General features: G+C 57.3%; 1 protein-coding gene across 1 annotated transcript; it reads left to right on the forward strand.

Annotated features, from left to right (window-relative positions):
• Positions 1 to 214: 214 nt before the first annotated feature.
• On the forward strand, positions 215 to 18,039 carry RAB9A (RAB9A, member RAS oncogene family). Its single transcript, XM_078883767.1, has 4 exons — positions 215 to 533; positions 6,703 to 6,885; positions 13,058 to 13,292; positions 15,234 to 18,039. Exons 2-4 carry the CDS (start codon positions 6,707 to 6,709, stop codon positions 15,456 to 15,458), a joined length of 639 nt encoding a protein of 212 aa, XP_078739893.1. The 5' UTR covers positions 215 to 533; positions 6,703 to 6,706; the 3' UTR covers positions 15,459 to 18,039.
• Positions 18,040 to 18,148: the final 109 nt, after the last annotated feature.

Consider the following 18,148-nt stretch of genomic DNA (forward strand, 5'->3'; position numbering starts at 1 on the left):
AATCCCCCTAGCCACGCCCCTCACCCCTCTAGACCCACCCCCAATCCCCCCTAGCCCCGCCCCCAACAACCCGAGTTTCGCCCTTCGACCCTAAGCCCCGCCCACCCTTAGCCCGACCCGCTCACCCCATAGCCCCCACCCACCCTTATCCCTCCCAGCCCCGCCCCCCTACACCCCTAGTCCCCCCCTCACCCCGCCCCCCGTGGTCACGTGCCCTTGCGGTGGCAGCTCAGTCACATGACGGAGCGGATGACGGTGACGATGGCGGTGGTGGTGATGGCGGTGTAAAGACTTATCTCTCTGCTGTGTCTCTCTGTCTGTGTCTCCACCACTCCACCACCACTCCACCACCACCGCTCCACCACCACCGCTCCACCACTCCACCACCACCGCTCCACCACCACCGCTCCTCCTCCGCCGCTCCTGCCCCGACTCCGCTTCCTCCTCTGACGTTTGGAAGTTTCGCGGCGACCCGCGGGGCGATGGGGTCGAGTCGGCGCTGAGTCGGGACTGGGACGGGGCCTCCTCCCCAGGTGGGCCACGCGGGGCAGGCGCCAGAGTTCAGCCTCGCGAGCTAAGCCAGCGGCAGTGGCAGCAGCAGTAGCAGCAGCAGGCAGCAGCAGCAGGTAGCGGCAGTGGCATCAGCAGGCAGCAGCAGTAGCAGAAGCTAGCGGCAGTGGCAGCAGGCAGCGGCAGTGGCATCAGCAAGCAGCAGGCAGCAGCAGTAGACAGCAGGCAGTAGCAGAAGCCAGCGGCAGTGGCAGCAGCATCAGTAGACAACAGGCAGCAGCAGTAGCAGGCAGTAGCAGAAGCCAGCGACAGTGGCAGCAGCAGCAGGCAGCAGTAGCCAGTAGACAGCAGCAGACAGGTAGTAGGCAGTGGCAGCAGCAAGCAGTGGCATCAGCAAGCAGCAGGCAGCAGCAGTGGCATCAGCAGGCAGCAGGTAGTGGCAGCAGGCAGGTAGCAGCAGACAGCAGCAGGCAGCGGGCAGTGGCAGCAGTAGCATCAGCAAGTAGCAGGCAGCAGCAGGCAGCAGGTAGTGGCAGCAGCAGTGACATCAGCAAGCAGCAGGCATCAGCAGGCAGCAGCAGGCAGCAGCAGAATCTGAGGCCTACAGGCCCTCGGCTTCCTCTTCCAACTCGAGACGCCCCACCCCTCTTGGCCTACTCTTCCACTCGCCGTGTTGGGGTGGGGGGCTAGCCACGTTCTGCCCCACCAGGCGGTCGTGGCAGACTTGGCTAGGATATCATCATCACCCCACGTCACCCCGCACCCCCACAACAGTGCCGACTGCCGCGCCCGGAGATCGTGTCCAGCGTGCTGACCGTCACACCGCTGTAGCAGCAGCAGCTCCCAGTGTGTGTATGTGGTAGTAGAGTTGTGTGTGTGGTAGTAGAGGTGTGTGTGTGGTAGTAGCGGTGTGTGTGGTAGTAGAGGTGTGTGTGTGGTAGTAGAGGTGTGTGTGGTAGTAGAGGTGTGTGTGGTAGTAGAGGTGTGTGCGGTAGTAGAGGTGTGTGTGTGGTAGTAGAGGTGTGTGTGTGGTAGTAGAGGTGTGTGTGGTAGTAGAGGGGTGTGTGTGGTAGTAGAGGTGTGTGTGTAGAGGTGTGTGGTGGTAGTAGAGGTGTGTGTGGTAGTAAAGGTGTGTGTGTGGTAGTAGAGGTGTGTGTGTGTGGTAGTAGAGGTGTGTGTGTGTGTGGTAGTAGAGGTGTTTGTGTGGTAGTAGAGGTGTGGTAGTAGAGGTGTGTGTGGTAGTAGAGGTTTGTGTGGTAGTAGAGGTGTGTGTGGTAGTAGAGGTGTGTGTGTGGTAGTAGAGGTGTGTGTGTGGTAGTAGAGGGGTGTGTGTGGTAGTAGAGGTGTGTGTGTGGTAGTAGAGGTGTGTGTGTGGTAGTGGAGGTGTGTGTGTGGTAGTAGAGGTGTGTGTGGTAGTAGAGATGTGTGTGTTAGTAGAGATGCGTGTGTGGTAGTAGAGGTGTGTGTGTGGTAGTAGAGGTGTGTGTGTGGTAGTAGAGGTGTGTGTGGTAGTAGAGGTGTGTGTGGTAGTAGAGGTGTGTGTGTGGTAGTAGAGGTGTGTGTGTGGTAGTAGACGTGTGTGTGTGTGGTAGTAGAGGTGTGTGTGTGTGGTAGTAGAGGTGTGTGTGTGTGGTAGTAGAGGTGTGTGTGGTAGTAGAGGTGTGTGTGTGGTAGTAGAGGTGTGTGTGTGGTAGTAGAGGTGTGTGTGGTAGTAGAGGTGTGTGTGGTGGTAGTAGAGGTGTGTGTGGTAGTAGAGGTGTGTGTGTGGTAGTAGAGGTGTGCGTGATAGTAGAGGTGTGTGTGGTGGTAGTAGAGGTGTGTGTGGTAGTAGAGGTGTGTGTGTGGTAGTAGAGGTGTGTGTGCGGTAGTAGAGGTGTGTGTGTGGTAGTAGAGGTGTGTGTGTGGTAGAGGTGTGTGTGTGGTAGTAGAGGTGTGTGTGGTAGTAGAGGTGTGTGTGTAGAGGTGTGTGTGGTGGTAGTAGAGGTGTGTGTGTGGTAGAGGTGTGTGTGTGGTAGAGGGGTGTGTGTGGTAGTAGAGGTGTGTGTGGTAGTAGAGGTGTGTGTGTAGAGGTGTGTGTGGTGGTAGTAGAGGTGTGTGTGGTAGTAGAGGTGTGTGTGTGGTAGTAGAGGTGTGTGTGGTAGTAGAGGTGTGTGTGTGTGTGGTAGTAGAGGTGTTTGTGTGGTAGTAGAGGTGTGTGGTAGTAGAGGTGTGTGTGGTAGTAGAGGTTTGTGTGGTAGTAGAGGTGTGTGTGGTAGTAGAGGTGTGTGTGTGGTAGTAGAGGTGTGTGTGTGGTAGTAGAGGGGTGTGTGTGGTAGTAGAGGTGTGTGTGTGGTAGTAGAGGTGTGTGTGTGGTAGTAGAGGTGTGTGTGGTAGTAGAGATGTGTGTGTTAGTAGAGGTGCGTGTGTGGTAGTAGAGGTGCGTGTGTGGTAGTAGAGGTGTGTGTGTGGTAGTAGAGGTGTGTGTGGTAGTAGAGGTGTGTGTGGTAGTAGAGGTGTGTGTGGTAGTAGACGTGTGTGTGTGGTAGTAGAGGTGTGTGTGTGGTAGTAGAGGTGTGTGTGTGGTAGTAGAGGTGTGTGTGTGGTAGTAGAGGTGTGTGTGGTAGTAGAGGTGTGTGTGTGGTAGTAGAGGTGTGTGTGTGGTAGTAGAGGTGTGTGGTAGTAGAGGTGTGTCACACTGTGTGTGTGTGTGTCACACTGTGTGTGTGTGTGTGTCACACACACAGTGTGTGACACACACACACACAGATATAATGGGAGGCTGATCGACGCCCGGGTGCGATCAAGGGATGGCTCCCTATTGGTCAACCACGTTATGTATGCCGATGATTTGGTAATAGCTGCTCATTCAGAAGAGGAGTTGGAGACGCTGCTGCTGAGACTGGAGCGTGCCACTAAGAGGTGGGGCCTTACCATCAGCCCCACCAAAACTAAGCACCTGCCTGGGTATTTTGTACCATCGGACACTCCACCCCCACAACTCCCAATTGGTGATGGGGCAGTTGTGGAGAGAGTGGAGAGTTTCCCATACCTGGGCAGTGTGCTTATGACCGGCTCCAGTTTATCAGCAGAGGTCTCACTCCGAATCAGTCGAGCGGCAATATCTTTTCATCGGTTGCGTAACGCTGTGTGGAAGCTACCTGGTCTGTCGCTCCGCACGAAGCTTCAGGTCTTCTCGGCCACGGTCATTCCCTCCTCTACGCTTGCGAAACGTGGACCCCCCTAGTGGAGCATCTTCGCCGGTTGGAAACATTTAGGCTGGCCTGCCTACGATCCATCCTGGGTTTAACCAGGCTGAATTGTGTGAGGAGCTCACAAGTCCTTGAAAGATCTGGGCAAAGTCCCATCAGTGAGCTCCTCCGGCAGGCAAGGCTGCGTTGGCTGGGTCATGTAGCCCGCATGCCCAGCCACCGCATGCCTAAACAGCTTTTGTTCGGCCGGATCGAGGGGGCTAAACGGGCGCGGCACGGGCTAGAGAAGAGATGGAGTGATGTGGTACAGGAGGACGTGGAGCTGAGTGGACTTGCCGATGACTGGTACCAGCGGTGTCAAGATCGGCCTCAGTGGAGGAGGCTCGTGAAGGACGCTACTGGGCAGTTGGAGGCAGTCGCCCTCCAACAACAACGGAGGGCGGAGGAGCGACGCTCACAACAACGAGCGGAGCGCCGGGTGGCTAAAGCACAGCAAGTTGGTACAGTAGGGGGCACAGGTGGTGCATCAGCCAGTCATCTCAGTCATCTCGGTCAGTCGACCCGTGGCACCTGGGTCTGCTCCGTGACCTCCTGCCAGCGGGCGTTCGACACTTCACGTGGCCTCAAGGTGCACTTGGCCTGGCACAAGCGTCGTGGTGACGTCACCGCCACTTAGTGGCGAATGGCGGTTGTTGTTGTTGTGTGTGTCACACTGTGTGTGTGTGTGGTAGTAGAGGTGTGTGTGTGTGTGGTAGTAGAGGTGTGTGTGTGTCACTCTGTGTGTGTGTGTGTCACACTGTGTGTGTGTGCGTGTCACACTGTGTGTGTGTGTGTGTCACACTGTGTGTGTGTGGTAGTAGAGGTGGTGTAGCGGTTAGCGCTACGCTGCGCTATGAACCCGGAGACACGGGTTCGATTCCCGCTCACGGCCAACACCAGTGACGATTATCTGAACCGGTCCTGGGCCTCCCCTAGGTCGACTCAGCCTCAAAGGAGTACCTGGTGCGGTGTGTTAACATCGCCACTCGGGAGACGAAGGCGGTCGGGCGTGGTGCTGGCCACCCACCCCCTCGTGTGCCGTTCCGGCTTTCATAGGTGCTCGCCAACAGCACTTGCCCCTACAGTCTGGTACAGGCTATACGGGGAAACTTTGTAGAGGTGTGTGTGCGTGTCACCACGCTGTGAGTGCCGTTACTATTTAAACTATTTAAAGTATTTATTTTCAATCTTCCCTGTTAAGAAGGCCTACTGAGGTATGTAACTCTTTTTCAGAAGCGACCTGCCCACCACAGATGATAGGTCAACGAAGTCGCTGATGTCATCATCATCGTCACGTGGAAATTTATAGCGGCAGTCAAAACACTCTGAAAGGCGTGACGTTGATTCTAAATGTGGAAAGAAAAACTGGAGGACCCGGAGAAAAATCCATGCAGTTACCATGGGGAGAGAGAGACGCAGACTCCAAATATACAGCAGCAGCAGGCGTCGTTAGGGTCACGGGTAGAGTCGGTACGAGTGTTGGGGTCACGGGTAGAGTCGGTGCGAGGGTTGGGGTCACGGGTAGGGTCACTGCGAGGGTTGGGGTCACGGGTGGGGTCGGTGCGAGGGTTGGGGTCACGGGTGGGGTCACTGCAAGGGTTGGGGTTACGGGTGGGGTCACTGCGAGGGTTGGGGTCAAGGGTAGGATCGGTGCGAGGGTTGGGGTCACGGGTCGGTGCGAGTGTTGGGGTCACGGGTGGGGTCACTGCGAGGGTTGGGGTCATGGGTAGGGTCGGTGCGAGGGTTGGGGTCACGGGTGGGGTCGGTGCGAGGGTTAGGGTCACGGGTAGGGTCACTGCGAGGGTTAGGGTCACGGGTGGGGTCACTGCGAGGGTTGGGGTCACGGGTGGGGTCGGTGCGAGGTTGGGGTCACGGGTAGGGTCGGTGCGAGGGTTGGGGTCACAGGTGGGGTCGGTGCGAGGGTTGGGGTCACGGGTAGGGTCGGTGCGAGGGTTGGGGTCACGGGTAGAGTCGGTGCGAGGGTTGAGGTCATGGGTAGGGTCACTGCGAGGGTTGGGGTCACGGGTGGGGTCACTGCGAGGGTTGGGGTCACGGGTAGGGTCGGTGTGAGGGTTGGGGTCACAGGTGGGGTCGGTGCGAGGGTTAGGGTCACGGGTGGGGTCACTGCGAGGGTTAGGGTCACGGGTGGGGTCACTGCGAGGGTTGGGGTCACGGGTGGGGTCGGTGCGAGGTTGGGGTCACGGGTAGGGTCGGTGCGAGGGTTGGGGTCACAGGTGGGGTCGGTGCGAGGGTTTTGGTCACGTGTAGGGTCGGTGCGAGGGTTGGGGTCACGGGTAGGGTCGGTGCGAGGGTTGGGGTCACGGGTAGAGTCGGTGCGAGGGTTGAGGTCACGGGTAGGGTCACTGCGAGGGTTGGGGTCATGGGTGGGGTCACTGCGAGGGTTGAGGTCATGGGTAGGGTCACTGTGAGGGTTGGGGTCATGGGTGGGGTCACTGCGAGGGTTGGGGTCACGGGTGGGGTTACTGCGAGGGTTGAGGTCACGGGTAGGGTCACTGCGAGGGTGGGGTACACGGGTGGGGTCGGTGCGAGGGTTGGGGTCACAGGTGGGGTCAGTGCAAGGGTTGGTGTCACAGGTGGGGTCACTGCGAGGGTTGGGGTCATGGGTAGGGTCGGTGCGAGGCTTGGGGCCCTGGTGAGTGTTCTCGGCATGGGTGTCGGTGTTTAGCGAGGAGATTAAACTCACCCCGAGTTGAAACGCATGGGACAGCAATTGCCTCCCGCGCAAGGGCGACCTGAGTGTGCACAGCGTGAGAGATGTGGAGACAAAGTTCAGCTCTCTCCACCTCCCCTGTGTCTCCCCACTCCTCGCCGTGTCTCCCTTCACCACCTTTCACCTTCGAGTCCCATAATGTCCCTGTCCATCTCTCCTCCCGTGCCCTCCCTGTCACCCTCCCCATCACCCTCCCCGTCACCCTCCCCGTTCACCCCCTCCCCCGTGTGGCAGTGATATGTCCGGGGCGGGGGGCGCCCCCCCCAAGGCGACGCTGCTCAAGGTGATCCTGCTGGGAGACGGCGGCGTGGGCAAGAGCTCGCTCATGAACCGCTACGTGAGCAACACCTTCGACGCCCAGAGCTTCCACACCATCGGCGTCGAGTTCCTCAACAAGGACCTCTCCGTAGACGGACGGTGAGTGGCGGGGGAAGGGGGGTGAGTGAGTGAGTAGAGGAGCGAGTGGGTGAGTGAGTGAGCGTTGGGGTGGGTGGGTGAGTAGAGGAGCGAGTTGGTGAGTGAGTGAGTGAGCGTGGGGGTGGGTGGGTGGGTGAGTAGAGGAGCGAGTGGGTGAATGGTTGAGTTAGTGGATGTGTTCAGCTGTATGTGGGTGGGTGAGTGATTGAGCGTGCGGGTGGTGGGTGAGTGAATAGAGGAGCGAGTGGGTGAATGGTTGAGTTAGTGGGTGTGTTCAGCTGTATGTGGGTGGGTGAGTGAGTGAGTGTGCGGGTGGTGGGTGAGTGAGTAGAGGAGCGAGTGGGTGAATGGTTGAGTTAGTGGGTGTGTTCAGCTGTATGTGGGTGGGTGAGTGAGTGAGCGTGTGGGGGTGGGTGAGTGAGTAGAGGAGCGAGTGGATGAATGGTTGAGTTAGCGGGTGAGGTGGTTAGTCGGTGAACGAGTGATGGATGAGTGGATGGGTGAGTAAGTGGTTGAGTGAGTGAGCTAAACCGCTCTTTTGGGCCAGATAGAGGGGGCTAAACGGGCTCGGCACGGGCTGGAGAAGAGATGGAGTGATCCAGGAGGATGTGGAGCTGAGTAGACTTGCTGACAACTGGTAGCAGTGGTGTCAAGATCGGCCTCTGTGCAGGAGGCTCGTGAATAACGCTGCTGCTACTGGGCAGTTGGCACTGTGTAGTCAGGTGTAGGGGCAACCCTAGTGGCAGCTGACCCTGTGCATCAGCCTGTTGTGAGTAGCTGGGACAATGATCGCTGCCGTGTGGTCAGGGTAGGGTTCACCCTCAGTAGTAGTTGACTCTGCTGCTAGTAGGAGGTGGTGTTGCTGCTGATCCTGCTGCTAGTAGGGGGTGGTGTTGCTGCTGACCCTGCTGCTAGTAGGGGTGGTGTTGCTGCTGACTCTGCTGCTAGTAGGGGGTGGTGTTGCTGCTGACTCTGCTGCTAGTAGGGGGTGGTGTTGCTGCTGATCCTGCTGCTAGTAGGGGTGGTGTTGCTGCTCATCCTGCTGCTAGTAGGGGGTGGTGTTGCTGCTGACTCTGCTTCTAGTAGGGGGTGGTGTTGCTGCTGACTGCTGCAAGTAGGGGGTGGTGTTGCTGCTGACTCTGCTGCTAGTAGGGGGTGGTGTTGCTGCTGACTCTGCTTCTAGTAGGGGGTGGTGTTGCTGCTGACTCTGCTGCTAGTAGGGGGTGGTGTTGCTGCTGCCGTGTGGTCAGGGTAGGGTTCACCCCCAGTGGCAGCTGACCCTGTGCATCAGCCTGCTGCCAGTAGGGCAAGGGGGGGGGGGAAGGGAGGGCGATGACGGCGGCCGTGCGTGCGATCCCAAGCGATGTGATTTTTATTTCTATCAAACTTGGCCCATGTGGGGTGCGTGGGATGCCGGGTGGCGCACGACGGCCGTCGCGGCTGCCCTGTAGGACTGCAGGAGGCTCTTCGGTTATCCGTGCGTGCGCTTTATAGGATTTGACGTAAATTACCGACGTGTGGATTTTCTCTTGAGCCCAAATTAATAATGTAAAAAACGGTTAAACAACATTGCGTTTATCTTCTTGTAAATGTTTATTACAAGTCACGCGGTTCTTCAACCGAACAAATCTGTTGCTCCGGTTAATCCGACGTCCACGTGATCGCCTCTACACCACAGTAGTTGCCATATCTTGTCACACAGTGGGGCTGAGTTTGATTGATGTCTGATTGGCTGCGGCTCTGATATCATCCACTCAGTGGGCCGAGCCTTCTGCTGGGCGGGAGCCAGGAAAGTGTCATCATCACCCACATCGTCCATCGAGCCGCCCATCGTTAGTTTCTGGCACAGAGATCCGCGGAAAATGGTTGTATCTTCGGATTATCCGCCATGTTGAATTACCCGCGTCCGCCCTCCCTGTCATTAGCGGGCATAATCGAGAGCTCTGACTGTATGACTATTATCATCATCACTGCGGGATTAACCAGGGCACCACGGCTCGCCCCGCACGATCTCCCTTCGGCTGAATTTCCACCTCTTGAGAACGCTGAAAAAAGTTTTGTGCGACGAATGGATTTCCCTCCACGCCTCTCTTGGCAATGGCACCCCCCCCGCCCCCTCTGCCCCCCCCCCCGTGGCAAAAATAATTGTGAGCGAAATGGTTGGGGGAAAATAAATTGCAATGATTCAGTTTATTTCTGTAAAGTGTGCACCCGAAGGGGACAGCGGGTGGGGGTGCTGTGGTGTGATCCCTTGCCACACTCACAGGGGAGGAGGCGCTCGCCAATCATCACACGCACAGAGGCGCATACACAGAGACACACACACACAGACACACACACAGACACACGCACAGAGGCGCATACATAGAGACACACACAGACACAGAGGCGCATACACAGAGACACACACACAGACACACACAGACACACACACAGACACACACACAGACATACACACAGACACATGCACAGAGGCGCATACATAGAGACACACACAGACACACACACAGACAGACGCACAGAGGCGCATACATAGAGACACACACAGACACAGAGGCGCATACACAGAGACACACACACAGACACACACACACACAGACACACACACACACACAGACACACGCACACACAGAGACACACGCACAGAGGCACATACATAGAGACACACACAGACACACACACAGAGGCGCATACACAGAGACACACACACAGACACACACACAGACAGACGCACAGACACACGCACAGAGGCGCATACATAGAAACACACACACACAGACACATACACAGAGACACACACAGACACACGCACAGACAACAACAACAACAACAACCGCCATTCGCCACTAAGTGGCGGTGACGTCACCACGACGCTTGTGCCAGGCCATGTGCACCTTGAGGCCACGTGAAGTGTCGAACGCCCGCTGGCAGGAGGTCACGGGGCAGACCCAGGTGCCACGGGTCGACTGACCGAGATGACCGAGACGACTGGCTGATGCACCACCTGTGCCCCCTACTGTGCCAACTTGCTGTGCTTTAGCCACCCGGCGCTCCGCTCGTTGTTGTGAGCGTCGTTCGTCTGCCCTCCATTGTTACTGGAGGGCGACTGCCTCCAACTGCCCAGTAGTGTCCGTCACGAGCCTCCTACACAGAGGCCGATCTTGACACTGCTTGTACTAGTCATCAGCAAGTCCACTCAGCTCCACATCCTCTTGTACCACATCACTCCATCTCTTCTCAAGCTCATGTCACGCCCGTTTAGACCCTCTTTCCAGCTGGTTAAACCCAGGATGGATCGTAGGCAGGCCAGCCTGAATTTTTCTCACTGGTGAAATTTGTTCCATTAGGGGGGGGTCCACGTTTTGCAAGCATAGAGAAGGGAGGGAATGACCGTGGCTGAGAAGACCCGAAGCTTCGTGTGGAGCGACAGACCAGGTAGCTTCCACACAGCGTTACGCAACCGATGAAAAGATAATGCCACTCAACTGATTCGGAGTGAGACTTCTGCTGTCAAACCGGAGCCAGTCATGAACACACTGCCCAGGTATGGGAAACTCTCCACTCTCTCCACAACTACATTGGGAGTTGTGGGGGTGGAGTGTCTGATGTTGCAAAATACCCAGGCAGGTGCTTAGTTTTGGTGGGGCTGATGGTAAGGCCCCACCTCTTAGTGGCAAGCTCCAGGTTCAGCAGCAGCGCCTCCAACTCCTCCTCTGAGTGAGCAGCAATTACCAGATCATCAGCATACATAACATGGTTGACCAATAGGAAGCCATCCCTTGACTGCACCCGGGCATTGATCAGCTTCCGATTGTATCTGAACCAGATGGAAATTCCTCCGGTACAGCTCTCGAAGGTGTCACGAACTATGTGGTCAAAATAGATGTTAAATAATGTGAGAGCCAGAGGACATCCCTGTCGCACCCCAAGGTGTACAGGGAATGGCTCTGACTCCCGACCACGTAGTTTTACCCGGGCCCGCTCACCATCATGAAGGTCCTTAATGATTGTGAGCAGAAAGTCAGGGACTCCGAAATAATGAAGAACAACCCAGAGCCCAGGCCTACTAATGGTATCATAGGCTTTGACCAGGTCAATAAAGCAGAGATGTAGGTCCTGGTGGAATTCCCTACACCTCTGCTGTAGCGGACGGACAGAAAATATGGAATCTGTGCAGGACCGCCCTTTCCTTAAACCACATTAGGGCTCCGCAAGCCTCTCCTCAGCGTGCCAAGCAAGGCGATGTTGAATAATCCTTGTCAGGGCCTTTCCCGGCACACTGAGGAGTGAGATGCCCCTGTCGTTGTTACAGTCTGTGCGGTCCCCTTTCTTAAGGAGGGAGACCACCAGGGCATCCTTCCAATCCTGCGGTACCCGTCCAGTGGTACAGACTGTTGTTATGATGTCATATAGGGCAGTCTGTGCACAAACGCCACCCTCCCTCAGCATTTCGCTTGGGAGATCATCTCTGCCCGGTGCTTTTATTGGTCTCAGACTCAGGATCGCCTTCAGTACCTCCTCAACAGATGGCACCTCAGCCAGCCACTCACAGGGGGTGACTATTTTCTTCCAATATTTGAGGCACTGCAGCCTCAGCAGGGTCATCCCCACTTTTCCCCATGATGTTTTCAAGACTGAGGGATTTCCCTCCCCCAAGACCTCACAGAAATGCTCAGCAAACCTTTCTTTCCCCTAATGATGGTGATTGGTGTGGCGCTGCAAGTCACGTTTTTATGGAGTTAAAGAGTGATCTGTGATCGTGGGCTATTGAGGCAGACTCCATCTCCTCAGCAACCCGCGACCACCATCCTTGCAGCGCCACACGGCTCTCCGAACTTCCGAGCGAAGGCTGCGGTAAGCCTCCTCATTCTCTGACGTGGGATGCTGTAGACATTGGGAGTGGGCCTGTCGCTTTTTCTCAGCCAGTCTCAACACCTCCTCTGTCAGCCAGGGTCTCTGGGGAGGTTTGGACCCATACCCAAAGCAGCCATTGCAGCTGCATGAGCCACAGTCCTAAACTTCGCCCATTTCCCCTCAGCAGCAGGAGGGGGGGATGATGCCAACCACAGCTGCAAGCGATGATGGCATTCTTGCTTGCAACTTTCATCAGCTAGCTGAAACCAGGCCACTGTGGGTTTAAATGGGGTCCTGGATGTACACCCACCACCGGAGTGGAAGAATGGCAGGCGCATCTTACAGATGGCAAGCCGATGGTCAGTGGGAAGATCATCTCCATGGTTGGTTCTGGTGTCAAGGACATGGACCCGCATCCACTGTTCCGTCACTATACAGACCCGGCGTGCATCCATGATGTTGTGTGGATGCGCCGATGCCGGAACAGTGTATGGGTAATTGGTAAGCCCATGGGCTGCACAGACGTCTAGCAGCCTCCTAGAGACACACACACACAGACCACACATACAGACAGACGCTCACACTTGCAGATACACAGAGCTCCCTTGTAGACTCACTCGACTGTAGGGGCAAGTGCTGTTAGCGAGTCGCACCGAGGGGGTGGGTGGCCAGCCAGCACCACGCCGGGCCACCTTAGTCTCCCCGGTGGCGATGATTACTGCACTCCACACCAGGTACTTAAGGCTGAGTCGACCTTACGGAGGCCCAGATCTTCATCACTTGTGTCGGTGGCCATGAGTGGGAATCGAACTCCGGTTTGTGTGTACCTGTGATCTTTTGCAAAGACAAAGATCCCCCGTACAGCCTTAGCAGACTGTTGGGGCAAGTTCTTTTAGCGAGCACCTATAGCGTGATAAGAATAGCATAACCGGGAGTGGACCCAACTATCATGGCAGTCAAACATCTCCTCTTCCCGTGTCTCCCCCTCCCCCCCCCGTGTCTCCCCCCCCCCCCCCCCGTGTCTCCCCCTCTCCACCCCCCGTGTCTCCCCCTCCCCACCCCCTGTGTCTCCCCCTCCCCACCCCCCCCCGTGTCTCCCCCTCCCCACCCCCCGTGTCTCCCCCTCCCCACCCCCCGTGTCTCCCCCACCCCCCGTGTCTCCCCCTCCCCACCCCCCCCCCCGTGTCTCCCCCTCCCCACCCCCCGTGTCTCCCCCTCCCCACCCCCCGTGTCTCCCCCTCCCCACCCCCCGTGTCTCCCCCCCCCCCCTCCCCCGTGTCTCCCCTCTCCTCCCCCGTATCCGCACGTCCCCCTCCAGTGCGGTGACGATGCAGATCTGGGACACGGCGGGGCAGGAACGGTTCCGCAGCCTGCGCACGCCCTTCTACCGCGGCTCGGACGCCTGCCTGCTCACCTTCAGCCTGGACGACGCGCACTCGTTCCGCAGCCTGGACGCGTGGCGCTCCGAGTTTGCGTACTACGCGGACGTCGCAGCCCTCGACGCCTTCCCCTTCGTGCTGCTGGGGAACAAGCTGGACCTGCCGCACAGAGAGGTGAGAGGGAGTGAGCGAGAGAGTGAGTGTGTAAGTGAGTGAGTGAGTGTGAGTGAGCATGTGTGAGTAAGAGAGTGTGAGTGAGTGTGAGTGTGTGAGAGTGTGTGAGTGAGAGTGTGTGAGTGAGAGAGAGTGTGAGAGAGTGAGTATGTGAGTGAGCGTGTATGAGTGAGTGAGCGTGTGTGGGTGAGAGAGTGTGAGTGAGTGAGAGAGTGTGAGTGAGAGTGAGTGAGAGAGTGTGAGTGAGAGTGTCTGAGAGTATGAGAGAGAGTGAGAGTGAGTGAGGGTGAGAGAGTGTGAGAGAGTGAGTGAGTGTGTAAGTGAGTGAGCATGTGTGAGTAAGAGAGTGTGAGTGAGAGAGTGTGAGTGAGTGAGTGTGCGTATGTGAGTGAGTGAGAGTGAGTGAGAGTGTGTGAGAGTGCGAGTTTGAGAGCGTGTGTGAGTGAGTGAGAGTGTCTGGGAGTGTGCGAGAGAGTGAGTGAGTGTGTGTGAGTGTTTGTGAGAGAGTGAGTGAGTGTGTGTGAGTGTTTGTGAGAGAGTGAGTGTGTGAGTGAGAGAGAGTGTGAGTGAGAGAGAGTGTGTGAGAGTGTGAGTGAGTGTGTGAGTGAGTGTGAGTGAGAGAGAGTGTGTGAGAGTGTGAGTGAGAGAGAGTGTGTGAGAGTGTGAGTGAGTGTGTGAGTGAGAGAGAGTGCGTGAGTGTGAGTGAGTGTGTGTGAGTGTGTGTGAGAGTGTGTGAGTGAGAGAGTGTGTGAGTGAGTGAGAGAGTGTGTGAGTGAGTGAGAGGGTGTGTGAGTGAGTCTGAGTGTGTGTGTGTGTGCGAGAGTGTGAGAGAATATGAGTGAGTGTGAGAGAGTGAGTGTGAGAGAGAGAGAGAGTTGTGGAGAGAGTGGAAAGTTTTCCTGGGCAGTGTGCTCATGACCGGCTCCGGTTTGACAGCAGAGGTCTCACTCCGAATCAGTCGAGCGGCATTATCTTTCCATGGGCTGCTTAACGCTGTGTGGAAGCTGCCTGGTCTGTCGCTCCGCACGAAGCTCCGGATCTTCTTTGCCACGGTAATGCCCTCCCTTCTCTATGCTTGTGATAGGTGGACCCCCCTAATTGCAACATCTGTACCGGTTATAAACATTCAGGCTGGCCTGCCTACCATCCATCCTGGGTTTAACCAGATTGTGTGAGGAGCTCACAAATCCTGGAAAGATCTGGACACATTCCCATCAGTGAGCTCCTCCGCCAGGCAAGGCTGCGTTGGCTGGGTCATGTAGCCCACATACCCAGCCACCGCATGCCCAGCCACCGCATGCACCAACAGCTTCCGTTTGGCCGGATAGAGGAGGCTAAATGGGCACGACATGGGCTGGAGAAGAGATGGAGTGATGTGGTACAAGAGGATGTGGAGTTGAGTGGACTTGCTGATGACCGGTACTAGCGGTGTCAAGGTCGGCCTCTGTGGAGGAGGAGGCTCGTGAAGGACGCTGCTGCTCCAGTAACAACGGAGGCAGAGGAGTAACGCTCACAACAACGAGTGGAGCTCTGGGTGGCTAAAATACACCAAGTTGGTACACTTGGGGGCACAGGTGGTGCATCAGCCAGTCATCTCAGTCAGTCGACCCATGGCACCTGCTGGGTCTGTCCTGTGACCTCCTCCTGCACCCAGCCTGCAATGCATGGCACCTGGAGTCTACTCCCGTGACCTCCTGCTGCACCTACCCTGCTACAGCAGCCAACCCATGGCACCTGCGGGGTCTGTCCTGTTGCCTGTCGGCGAGCCTTCAACGCTTCACGTGGCCTCAAAGCGCACCTGGCCATGGTGACATCGCCGCCACTGAGTGGCGAATTGCGTCCCTGGTTGTTGTTGTGTGTCTCTGCTCACGAACAGCACTTGCCCCTGCAGCCCGACACAGACTCCCCGGGGTGCGTGTGGCTGTGCGCGCGGTGTCCCAGGTGTCGGCCGAGGAGGTGTCGGCGTGGTGCCGTGCGCGTGGCGACGTGCCCTACTTCGAGACGAGCGCCCGCGACTCCACCAACGTGGCCCTGGCCTTCGAGGAGGCCGCCCGGCGCGCCATCACCTCCGACCTGCGGCAGGCCGGCGGCGGCTCCTTCACGGCGACGGACACGGTGTCGCTGGGTCGCCGTGGCGACGGCAACTCCTCGCGGTCCTGCTGCTAGCACCCTCCCCTACCCACCACCCTCCCCCACCACCACCCACCACCACCCTCCCCCACCACCACCCTCCCCTACCAACACCACCACCACCCTCCCCTACCAACACCACCCCCAGCTAAGACTGCGGGGCTCGTAGGGACGGCTGCCACTAGCAGGGAGGGGGGTGGGTGGAATTCCCCCCCCTCGTCCAGATTTTGTTTTCGATTTAGAAAAAAAAAGTTAATTGGTTGAAAATTACCATGGCAACGTCCTCCCCCCCCACTCCTCCGCCCCCTCCTTACCGCCAGGTACCGATTCACCTGGGGGCCAACACAGGGACAGCTGCCAGCAGGAGGGGGGGTTGGGGCGGGGGGTGTTGGGGGTAGCGTGGCCGTGTCGGGAGGTGCCGAGCCGTTGGTGGCGGCAGTCGCGTTCGCAGTTGTGGTGGCAATAGTGGCGGCGGTGGTGGCGATAGTGGCGGTGGTGGTGGTGGTGGTTGCGGTGGTGGTGGCGGCGGCGGTGGTCGCCTCTCGGCCCCGCGGCAGATGTCCGCGAGGTGCTTTAAGAGGCATCTCGGCTGCCGTGTTGGATACCTGCGAAGTCTCCAGCTGTAATGTCGAACGACCGTGTCGGCCTGCGGCAGATTTGTCCGGGACGCGATATCGGCCTCCGCGGATTTTGACGTGTGGAAATCCGATTGTGAAGCGTCGCTTGCGTAGGCAGGCCTTTCCTGCTCCACACCGCCAGGGCCTCAGCAGCCTGCGGCTCTCGCCTGGACAAGGCCCGGGCTTGGTATGGCCGAGCGGGAAAGCACCGGACCGGGTCCAAGCCGAATTTAAACTCCCGCAATGTTTTTGTTTGTTTGACGTTTGTATTTAACAAACTTACACCTCGGCACTGAATTGTGTGTGGGGTAAGGGGGGGTGGGCGAGACTTAGGCCCCAATGGGTTGATTTGATTGTGGGGTGCCCAGCATATGGGATAAGCTGAGGCTTGCCTAGCCCAACGAAGGCTTCAAGCTTGGCGGTAATCTTTCTGACTTTGACTTCTTTGGCTCTCCTTCATATTCATCTCAGAACTCCGTGAATCCCTCCCCTCCAACTCAAGTATATAGCCTGACTCTTCCAGGATCAGAGACTTGGGTCAGGCCGGGTTCCAAGATCAGAGTCTTGGGTCTGGCCGGGTTCCAGGATCAGAGTCTTGGGTCTGGCCGGGCTCCAGGATGAGGGCAGTGCAACGCTTCGTTGTGGAGAACGGTCCACGGAAGCAGACATGACAGAGTTACCTCTGCCTCCCGTGACCTCAGGTGACCTCAGGTGACCTCTCGTCCACGCACAGTAGGGGGCAGCAACTCTCCAAGTTGCCCCGCTACGTCCAGCGTCGCGTTCATCACGTGACGGTCAATCCAATGTTGCTCATTACCAGAGCTGAAATTTAGCCAAGTTAAATGCAGAACCAAATTTAATGTGTTAGGTTTTTTTTGTGTGCAGTCGCTGGTCTAATACCAACCACTCGCTACACTTGAGAACCCGGTTTAATGACAACTCACTCTGTGCGAGTCTGTGGGTCTCCGTGCGAGTCTGTGGGTCTCCGTGCGAGTCTGTGGGTCTCTGTGCGAGTCTGTGGGTCTCCGTGCGAGTCTGTGGGTCTCTGCGAGTCCGTGAGTCGATAAAAATCCGGTGTAATCACTGTGGTTTGGGCGGCTGAAACCCGGATTGGAAGCCGAAATTCTCAGCGGTGCTGTCAGATCGGCACCACCCACCCGGTCTCCTCCTCCACCCACCCACCCGGTCTCCTCCACCCACCCACCCGGTCTCCTCCACCCACCCGGTCTCCTCCACCCACCCGGTCTCCTCCACCCACCCAGTCTCCTCCACCCACCCCTCCACCCGGTCTCCTCCACCCACCCACCCACCCGGTCTCCTCCACCCACCCACCCGGTCTCCTCCACCCACCCACCCGGTCTCCTCCACCCACCCACCCGGTCTCCTCCACCCACCCACCCGGTCTCCTCCACCCACCCACCACCTCAATCCGATATCGCCGCATCTGCTGCTCACTCGACGTCTCGTTCCATTGCCGATTACTTTGGGATGATACAAAACAAGAGGGTAAATGTATGTTGCCGTAATTACGATTAGTTGCTGTTATTATAAATTTGGTTTTAAATGAATGTTCACGCGTTAAGCAAATATTACCACACCTGGGGATAAGTGTGTGGTGCTGGTGGTGGTGGTGTTGGGGTGAGTGGGTGTGTAGGGTGGGGGAGCGTATTTGGGTGAGTGAACAAACGAGGCGGTGGGCGAGCGAGTGAGTGGATTGAATTGTGGGCGAGTGAGCGAGATAATTGAATTCTAGGAGTGAGCGTGTGTGAGTGAGTGAGAGAAAGCGTGTGAGTGAGTGAGAGCGTGTGTGAGTGAGTGTGTAAGAGCGTGAGTGAGTGTGTGTGAGTGTGTGAGTGAGTGAGTGTGTGAGTGAGTGAGTGAATCGTGTAAATGGGAGGAGGATGGGGGAGGGTGGTTTACTCGCTCACTCGCCCGTACGTGCTGACGACAGAGTTTGTCAAACTTGACAGGAGTTCTAATAAAGGCGACTCTGAGAGTGACGAGCCCACGCGATCTCTCCCTCTCTGCAAATCGCCGATCGGAGCTGGACATGGAGCAGCGCGGGCGCTGTGGTGGGTGGTGAGTGGGGTGGTGGTGAGTGGGGGTGGG

Source organism: Lampetra fluviatilis, chromosome 73, assembly GCF_964198595.1.
Source record: "Lampetra fluviatilis chromosome 73, kcLamFluv1.1, whole genome shotgun sequence".
Lineage (NCBI taxonomy): Eukaryota > Metazoa > Chordata > Hyperoartia > Petromyzontiformes > Petromyzontidae > Lampetra > Lampetra fluviatilis.